The sequence below is a fragment of the Juglans microcarpa x Juglans regia genome, chromosome 1S (assembly GCF_004785595.1).
Source record: "Juglans microcarpa x Juglans regia isolate MS1-56 chromosome 1S, Jm3101_v1.0, whole genome shotgun sequence".
Taxonomy (NCBI): Eukaryota; Viridiplantae; Streptophyta; class Magnoliopsida; order Fagales; family Juglandaceae; genus Juglans; species Juglans microcarpa x Juglans regia.
The window spans coordinates 4,017,857-4,028,127 of record NC_054595.1 but is presented as its reverse complement, the minus strand read 5'-3'; the positions used below and the strand labels follow the sequence as shown (position 1 = coordinate 4,028,127).

The 10,271-nt window shown below is 32.4% G+C and overlaps 1 protein-coding gene across 1 annotated transcript; it reads left to right on the top strand.

Moving 5' to 3' along the window:
* Positions 1-3,707: 3,707 nt before the first annotated feature.
* On the top strand, positions 3,708-5,651 carry LOC121245762 (cytochrome P450 705A12-like). The gene is made up of 2 exons (XM_041143618.1): positions 3,708-4,686; positions 4,878-5,651. The coding sequence occupies exons 1-2, from the start codon at positions 3,766-3,768 to the stop codon at positions 5,520-5,522; spliced, it is 1,566 nt and encodes a 521-aa protein (XP_040999552.1). The 5' UTR covers positions 3,708-3,765; the 3' UTR covers positions 5,523-5,651.
* The last annotated feature ends 4,620 nt before the right edge of the window (positions 5,652-10,271 follow it).

Sequence of the window (10,271 nt, the reverse complement as noted above, 5' to 3'; positions counted from 1 at the left end):
ATTTTCATATATATGAATCATTTTTTTTTTAATCTTGTTTGTTGGCATTAGAATAAATTATAAGGAATAAAGTTGGAGTTTATTATTTGTGGGGTTATTCCCCTAATTCTTTTACTAACTTTAGTGTGGATTGATTAAACTACAATTTTAGTTCCTTTCTCTTTAAGTTGCTTACATGAAGATCAAGCTGAAATAGATGTTGTTTGTTATCCTAGAAAGATATAATGGGTTCGAAGGAGCCATTTGACTGTGCCATGTATCTTTATTAACTTTTTGAAGAGGGTAAGCTGATGTTGCATTCTATGTAAAGTCATGTCTATATGGTTTTGTAAATGCTTAGTCTTAGTCAGTTGTAGGCTTTTGTTGTTATGATTCTCTTATTAGGCATATATATGGCTTCTACCTTGTGGTGTACTTTAGTGTATACTAATAATCAGTAAATGGCTAAGAATGTGCTATTTTGACCTTTTGTAGGGAAATCTTGTATTGGCTTAATGGGTTTTTTTATCATTCTTGGACAATTTATGTATTGCAGCCTTATCCATATCAATTGCTTGTGAGTGTATATTATATATGCCTGAGTGTATATATTTGTACTATATTTGTGAGTGTATTATATATTTGTTCTATATTTGTGAGTATATATAGGGCTTGAGCTAGCCGAGGGTGGAGCTAGCTTGGGAGACTGCACGATCAACCCCTATATATACATGGTTGACTTAATGAATGCAAGCATACTATGTCCAGATTTCATTTCTGGACGTTTCTAGCCAGCCTTTCAGTACTTCCTATGCGTTTAGACCAAAAATACTTTTGTTCTTCGATTTTAGCTTTGGTGGAGGATTTTATCATATACATTGATTTTGATTTCTTGTTCATCACCAGTTATATTAAGGGAGATTTATGTCAGGAAATCTGTGGACATTAGTGCTTTCAATTGATTTGTTCAATTATGGGCTAACATCTTTGTGCTACCTTTTCCGGCAGTTATCAGGCCCTAAAATGTGTGGATGAAGAGGCTATTTGGTGGTCATCTGGGCAGATCAGTTTAATTTGGAGCCAAGTTGTATGAGTATATGTAGTACTTTAGTCGCATATATGTGTTATAAACAATACAGTATATATGCATATGCATGCTAATGACGACCCTCTTCTCCTTCCGACTATGCAAACATTGATGTATTTCTATGGCCTTCAATGAACACTGGGCTGGGACATCTTGGAATGTTATAAATATTGATATATAAATTATGTTATATGACTGTGATTTGTTATTTTTGACTGCCAATATGTGATTTATTATTTTTGTCATTTTATTTAAATACACACGTATTGATATGTAAATTATGTATATTTTAATAAAAAGATAAAAATAACAAATCACATAGTGGTGAGTCGTGTATAGATAATAAATAGTATTTCTCCTATAAAAAATCACCACGGCCGGCAAGCCACGTTAATTGGAGAGAAACGGAGGTTGCAGCTTCTTCAAGCAACGGAGATAATTTGTAGGCCGGTTGGGGCGGGTGCTTTTCTTCTCATTTAAAGAAATAAATATAACATTTGAATCTCATTGCATTAGAGGTTAGGTTGACGATATTCATGCACAATATTAATGTAGTGAAATATGATTATTAAATGTATCTTCTCTTAATTGCAGAAAGCATCAAATAAGAAAACCTTCACCCTTGCAAATCGATATAGCGCCGTAAAGGCCGCATATAGTACTGCAGGTACTAATTATCGCTGTCAGCCATTAATATAAGAGAGTGATGTGGTGTGAAAAATCACTTTTTTATTTTTTTAATATAATTATGTAATGTGTTGTAAAAAGTAATATGTAATTATCATTTTTATTAATATAAAATAAAATTTAAGAGAATTCTCAATGATTTTTCCATCTTATTCTTTAAAATATATTATGAAAATTTATTTATTTTTATTTTACATATTAACTTTTACAATATATATTACATCATCTTATTTATTTTTCATCTATATCATTTAAATATGTTTTTTTATTATTTATTTATTTTAAATATTTTCTCTAAAAATAGTTTAATATTTCTCTAATAATTTTCTCTAAATATAATTTTCTCTAGTAATTTACAATATTCTCATATCTTTTAATATTTACAATATCTCCTCATCTTCAATATCTTCGTCACCTTAAAAGTGATATCAAACAAATATCATCAATGGTAATGGACTCTGAAAATAGTTTTAACAAAAAGAACACTTGTCAGTCTTTTTATTTTTCCACCCAAGTAAGTGAAATTTTCCAAGACTTACTCAGCAACCCAACAAAGCCTAAGTAAGACTAGCCAAACAAATATATACTAATTTATTCTAATTGAAAAAAAAAAAAAAAGCAGCACACATACTAATTTACACACAAAATCCCGAGGCCCAAACGCCCTAAATTTTCTCAATGTTTCAAGGCTTCTGGCCAAGAAAGAACGCCAAATAGAAATCGAGGACCAACAAAGATCGGTAATGAACTTTCACTCTGCAGGCGCAACGGCAACACAAAGGAAAAGCTTGCGCCAAACAAACATTAACACGGGCTAAATGAAATTATGCTAAATTTCAACAGTGGGGAAATAAGCATTAACAAGAAAGAGAAACGAATTAAAAATGTTTTACATGTGTTAACAATGTCCTCTAAATGTAGCGAGATCAATATAGTAAAATGGAAAATGAAGATGAAATACAACATGCATATCCAATGCAGCTCATTTTTTAACAATTTTTTTCATATTTTGTAAATAACTATATTTTATATCATCTATTGGGAATGCTCTTGATCAAAAGCAAGCCACAACATATGCACATGCATGCATGGGTGTGAAAGGTTGTAATATTTTTGCTTTGAAACGTACAACACTATGATCGATCAAGCTGCTAACATATCTACGTACAATATAGCATCTAATTTGTTACGGCGCATTTGAGTGACATTAATTAAGATTCAAAACCTAACCTAACAACACGTACATTGCAATAGCCATATTTATTAGTTTGAATTGTTACATCGTAAAATATACACAAAGCTTTCAATGAAGCTTTCAATGAAGGAAAAATGATTTAATTGATCTTTGACCATAATATAATATAAAATATATAGCGTGATAAGTACGCATGACAAATCATTTTTTGGATGATTTTTGTTTGATACGAAATGAAAATTGTCCAAAAAAATGAGATGTAGGGTTGAAATTTAAATTTCGTTCTAAAAAACTCACGAAATGTATTTACAGTTCAAACCGTATATGTCAAATTCGTCCCTAATAAATTAATGTTTGAACATAAAAGAAAAACATTCGAACAAAATAAAATAAACTTTCAAATGAATATTATATATGGTCAAACGACAATTTAACGTGTTAAGTCACAAAATTTTGCCGACTTAGCGTTCGAACAACATACAACTACATTCGAATGTCAATGCTAATCAATGTTTGAACATATATTAGATATAATCAAATGGAAAATTGGTAGGTTAAGTCATTAAATTTAGTGAAAATTGAGTTACCGTTCGATTTAATAGGTTAATCAATGTAGTCTATAAAACAAAATACAAATAAAAAATATATAGATGGGCGTGTATCTACTGACCTAATTCTCCAACGACATCCTCGCTGCAAAGTTCCTCGACTGCAAAGTTCATGTGCTTTGTTGGCGTGTTTCTATAAATTTGCGAACATAGCTAGTACCATTTCCATTGGGGGCTTACGTTATAGTACATGCAAGTAGCAAGCCTCGATGGCCATGATCAAGAATGACATCCAGAAGCACTACTTCCTCTACGTTCTTCTCTTGTTTCTCTCCACCATATTCTTGTTCAAATTCCTTTTCAACAAGTTAACCAAGCCAAAAGCATCCAATCTCAAGCTCCCTCCGAGCCCCCCGATGATACCCTTCATAGGTCACCTCCACCTCCTTGGGCCATTCTTTCATGAATCATTGCAAAACCTCTCCACCAAATATGGCCCTATTTTCAGTCTCCGCCTTGGTGTTTCTCGATGGTGCATGGTTGTCCAATCAGCCTCTGCGGCAAAAGAGATATTCAAAACCCAAGATCTCTCTTTTGCGCAACACCCAAAATTAGCTTTCGCCGATGAAATCCCTTATGGAGACTCAGGATTTTTCAGTGCCCCGTATGGTGATTATTGGAAGTTCATCAAGAAAGTATGCGTGAATGAACTGTTCTCAACCAGACAACTTGAACGGTCACGGGCTCTCAGGGAGGAAGAACTTGACCGGTTTTTGCATAAAGTGTTTGAGAGTGCTAAGAAGAAAGATGTTGTTGATGTGGGTGTTGAGCTTATGAAGCTTACAAATAACATTGTATGCAGGATGGCCATGAGTACAAGGTGTTCAGAGACAAATGATGAAGCTGAGAGGATTAGGGAGTTGGTCAAAAAGAACTTTGAGGTTGGGTCGAAGATTTTTATTGGGGATGTGTTAGGGCCCCTAAAAAGATTGGCTTTCTGGCTTTACGGAAGTCAGGTCATAGATGTGATTCTGAGGTTTGACGAGTTTTTGGAAAAGATATTAAAGAAGCATGAAGATCAAAGTTGGAAGGGAGAGAATGAGGATTTGATGGATGTGTTGTTGAAGGTGTACAGTGATGATAAGGCTGAGGTCAAGACGACCCGAACCCATCTCAAGGCTTTACTACTTGTAAGTTCTTGCATATATTGTACTTAATTCAGTAAGAGTACGTAGTAATGTATAATTTTCTGCATATAAAGTACTCATAAGTTCAGACATTTCTCAAGTGAAAATTCAATTAAGTAAATCTCAATTATACAGTATTGATCTAATAGCTGCAATGAAATTCATGATGAATTCAAATTCCACCCTATTGCCAGGATATTTTTGTGGGAAGCACAGGAACCTCATCGGAGGCCATTGTATGGACATTAGCTGAGCTCATCAATCATCCAAACGTATTTAGAAAGCTCAGAGAAGAAATCAAATCGGTTGTGGGCAGTTCTAGATTAGTTAAGGAATCAGACGTGGCAAATCTTCCTTACTTACAAGCAGTTGTGAAAGAAACACTAAGACTATATCCACCATTACCTGTGACAACAAGAGAATGCCGCCAAGCTTGTAAAATAGAAGGCTTTGACGTGCCCCAGAATACTATGGTGGCAATCAATCTGTATGCTATAATGAGAGATCCAGAGCTATGGGACAATCCAAACGAGTTCTGGCCAGAAAGGTTCTTGGTTTCCTCTAAAGAACATGAAGATGGGAGTGTTGGAGAAAATTCAAATTTTCTTACTTTTGGAGGGGGAAGGAGAGCTTGTCCTGGTGGAAAGTTGGGGTTGATCATGATGCATACTGCAGTGGCAGCCATGGTTCAATGCTTTGATTGGAAGGTTGGTGGAGATCATGAAAACAAGGTGAAGGTAAATATGGAACTTGGAAAGGGAGTTTTTATGCACTTGGCTCATCCACTCAAATGCCTTCCCGTGATTTGCTTCAACCCATTTGCTTCTTCGATCAATTAATATAATTTCCTGCACTTAAGAGTATAGATCTGGAAGATCTTGCATGTATGCTCTCTCACCTTTCTACAGTACCGATCAGCTGGCCAAATTAATGTTTATGTGAAATAAGGCTAGCTTGTAGCTACTATATTGGGATTAATGTCCTAATGATCTGATTTGAGTGATATCTCGTAATAATGTTTTATACGCCAACAGATCTGATCTTGTGTGTGCGTTTTTTTTTTTTTTTTAAAGGGTTATATAGGGTCCCATGTCCAAGAGAGACCCAAATTTATTGAGAATCCTTATTTTTGGCGGAGAAAACCTTGATTATTACAAAAAGACACTTGAGGTTACAAATAAAACTAGAAAGACCACCTAAGTATCCAAAAAAAAGAATAAACAAAACAAACAAATGACCCTAACAACCAGAACCCAAAAACAATGTGGGTGTGTGTGTGTTTCTACATTTCCTGTTACTCTATTATTTGTAATGATCTTCTTGAATTTGTGGTCAAATTTTTCCAAGGGAGTATTTTCCTCATCTTACAAGCACACTTTCATCACTTTATTTCCTAAAATTGATGGATAAAATAACATATATGTGTAAATCATCCTTAGCACAAAGTAGTCGAATCTTTCTTGTCTTGCTGCTATTATGCCCAAGTTTATCTCTTGGCGTCAAGGTACTTTGGTTGAAGGTAGGATTATATCTGATAGTATTGTTTTAGCTCAAAACTTTACTCATAGCATGGCTAAGAAAATTCGTGCTAATAATATTATGCTTAAAGTTGACATGGCCAAAGCATATGATATAGTCAATTAGGCATATCTTTCTCGTGTTCTGTCCACTTTTGGCTTTAGTGTGAGTGTAGCCTCTCTTCTTCAGGCTTGTTTTCCGGAGTCTACTTTTTCTATCTGATTTAACGGTACCATGCGGGCTACTTCACCGCTAGTAGAGGTCTTAGACAAGAATATCCTTTACCCCATTTCCTTTTTATTCTAAGTGAAGAACCTTAAAGTAGAGACCTCCATCAGCTTATGATTAATGGTCATATCACTCCTTACGTTGTATCTTGTGGGTGGAACCCTATTACTCACATCCTTTTTACAAATGATCTCTTGGTTGTTACCAATGGCTCTAAGTCTTCAGGCCATTATGACCTTCATCACTCATTATGAGAATATCTCGGGACAAAAAACAGTCATTCTAAAAGTGAGTTTCTTCTGCATAAGAATGCTCCTAGCACCAAAAAGAATATCATTAGAGCTACCATGGGTTTCAAAAAGGTTAAGTTTCCTATTGTCTATCTTGGTGGCCCCCTCTCCTATAGTAACCTCATCATCTCAACTTTTGACTCTATTTTGAACAAAATCAGGAAAAAAAAAATCTGAGTGGAAAGATTGTTTATTATCCACGGGAGGAAAGCTCACTTTGTTAAAATCTATACTTACCTCCATTCTTATTCATATTCTCTATGTTCTCAATTCACCCAAAAAAGTCATTGAACACATTCATAAAGTGTTTGCTGCTTTCTTTTGGAGTGAGTATGAGGTCATATTAAAAGAAGTTGGATCTCTTGGCATCATATTGTTCGGCCTATCCTTGAAGGTGACCTAGGAATTAGAAACTTACATGATAACCTCAAGCCCTTCATTGTAAGTTAACTTGGTGTTTTCTTACTTCCACTTCTCCTTGGGCCGCCTTTCTTCACCATAAATACATGACAAGTGCTCCCTCACTTGACACTATTATGGCTAAGCCTTATTATTCCAAGTCTTAAAAAGTTATATGTCATTATCTCCCTATCATTCATTAGGAAAGTCAACAAAAAATTTGGGAGGGTGCTTTAGACTTCTAGTATAATAACCGAATTGGGACTGTTCCTTAGCCCAAAAAAGGCTTCTAATTTTCGTCTTCAATTAAGAGATGTATTTTCTTCCATTGGTTGGAATACTCCTATGCTCTGTACTTTGGGCAACCTCTCTCTTATTCAAGAGGTTAACCACTATCATGTCTCTCTTAAGCCTAGCTCTGATATTAGAGTCTAGTCTGGAAACATTCTCATGATGATAAGTTCTCTTTTAAATCTGCTTGGAACCTTTTTCAGGACCGCCTCCTAACCAACACGGCCATGAGTTTTGTTTGGAATCATATCCTCCCTACCAAGATTTCATTTTATGTTTGAAAGCTTTGGCATAATAGAATACCCCTCGATGATAAAGTTCAACAATGCAAGGTTCCTCTGGGCTCTAAATGATCTTCTTGTTCCAAGGGGTTCTATGGAAAATGCAAATCATATTTTTTCAGACCACTCCCGGAAAAAAACATTCGGTTGTACTTCTCTTTCGTCTTTGGTCATACTCTTTTGGGCTCTAGCTATTAGAAGAGCAATGTTATTTATTAGTGGTCTTTTTTCAAGGGTTATGATCAATTTACATTGCTTGCTCACTAGCTATCATCACTTCTATAGCAAGAGTTCTGGCTAGCATATAATAAAGTAAGACCTGAGGGTTCTTATACTAATGCCATTACTATTATTGGTAAGATTGAAAAGTGGTGTGTGAGCTTAATCCCTTTTTGAAGCCTAAAGCTCCTATATCTAATGTCAATACTAATGTGCTCAACTCGTTACGTATCTCAAGAGTCATTGTCTAGACCAAAAGATCTATCCTTGTTAAATAGTTTTCTCGAGCTTAATATTTATAGTGCTTGAAAATGTAATTTTGCGTCATAGTTGTAACTTGTGGTGGTTTTTTACGCTCTAATAAATTTTCTGTCATTGCTAGTTTTTCTTGCTTTCTAGGTAGGGATTCTAATACTTTTGCAAAATTGTCAACTTTGAGATTAATTTAACTTTACACTATCAACATGTATTGTTTGTTTACACATATGAGATGAGATAAAATGAAAATTGAAGGTTAAATAAAATAATGTTCAAATATTATTTTTTTAATATTTTTTTTTTTGAGATTTAAATAAATTGAATTGTTTATTATATTTAGTGTGTGAATTTGAAAAAGTTATAATTTTTAGATGATATGAGATGAGATGATTTGTGAAAACAAATGATGCTAGTATCTTTGATCTTATTGGTGATACAGATTCTCTCCTGTTGTTAATTGGGTTTATAATGATTCTTCTCTCCACGTCCTTACTCAGAAATTTTGGATCATATTTTACATTTCAACAATTTTTATCCTTTTAGAATTAATAATATTTACAGAAAAGGTAATGCGTCACCTGACAATTTAACCAACTATGGCGTCATGGGACATACGATAGGTTTTTCATCTCCTCTTCAAATTTCAGAAGCCAAACGAAACTAAAAAAAAAAAACCCGTAGATAGTCTGGAAGAAGAGATCGCGTCGTCGCCGTCTTGGGATCTGGAATGATTTTTTTAAATTTTACTCTTCTTAAATTAATTAAATTTTTATACTCTATCATCTATATATAAAAAATTTGATAAAAAATAAATAAATAAAAAATTATATATAGTGTATGATAAGAAGACGATGATTAAAATTTTTTTATGTATCCATCGTCAACATTAAATATAGTAAAGTCTTAGAATTATAAAAAGTATTAAGTTTTAAAAAATTGTAAGGGATTTTAATAGGAATGATACGTAAATTTGAGATGAATTTCTATGATATTAATAATTTAATAATAGTGTAGAAACTAGAAAGTGCCGACTAGCCAGCTGCTGGACTGCAAACTTTATGCCAATTTCCCATTTCCATTGCGTGCCTAGCGAACAGAATAGCGAACAGAACAGCTAACAGTTTGAGTTTGGTTTGTATATATTCAATTCGAACTCGGTTCATTTAGACTGTGTTTGGATGTTGAATTGAGTTGAGATAATAAAATATTATTAGAATATTATTTTTTAATATTATTATTATTTTAAGATTTGAAAATATTGAATTATTTATTATATTTTATGTTGAAATTTAAAAAAATTGTAATGATAAGTTAAAATGAGTTGAAATAGATTTATGTACCAAACGAAGCCTAATATATGAGATGTTCGTAACTAGTAAATATTAATATAGATTCGAATATCAAACGAGCAAAACTTATATAAATTCGACTTTATTCGATTTAGACTCGTGAACAAAATTTGTATAAATATGTCTTGACTCGTTTGAACTCGTTTTAAAGCTCGCAATATTTTATATATATATATATATATTATATATATTCCATGATAGTTATATTTTATATATTTAATTATATATTATTACATATATCATTCAATTACAATTATTAATTTATTAATAATTTTTTTAATTTATAACTAAAATTTGTTTTTATAAAAAAATTATACCATAAGAATTTTGAATCAAAATTAATTAGTTAAATAGTTAAATGGTTTGGATTTTTTTTTTATAAAATTCAAAAAAATTAATCAAAAGATAAGATTCATAGATTTTAAAATAAAAATCCGAGTTCAAGTTAGAATTACTTAGTTTGACATCTCGTTTGTTTTTAAAGATGAGATAAATTTGTTATAAAAAAAAAATAAGATGAGATAAGTTGAAATGAAAATTAAAAATTAGATAAAATATTATTAAAATATTTTTTTTAATATTATTGTTATTTTAAAATTTGAAAAAATTAAATTATTTATTATATTTTGTATAGAAACTTAAAAAAATATAATGATTAAATAAAATAAGATGAAATAAACTGTGAAAACAATTAAGATCTCACTGTTTGTTTATTTTTAGTTGAGTTCGATCGAACAAACGTATTAATCGAGCTC

Bases quoted from the DNA above. Each gene is read 5' to 3' on its own strand.
- LOC121245762 (XM_041143618.1), top strand. From the start codon at position 3,766: ATGGCCATGATCAAGAATGACATCCAGAAGCACTACTTCCTCTACGTT. The intron at 4,687-4,877 runs GTAAGTTCTTGC...CCCTATTGCCAG, and splicing joins ATCTCAAGGCTTTACTACTT to GATATTTTTGTGGGAAGCAC.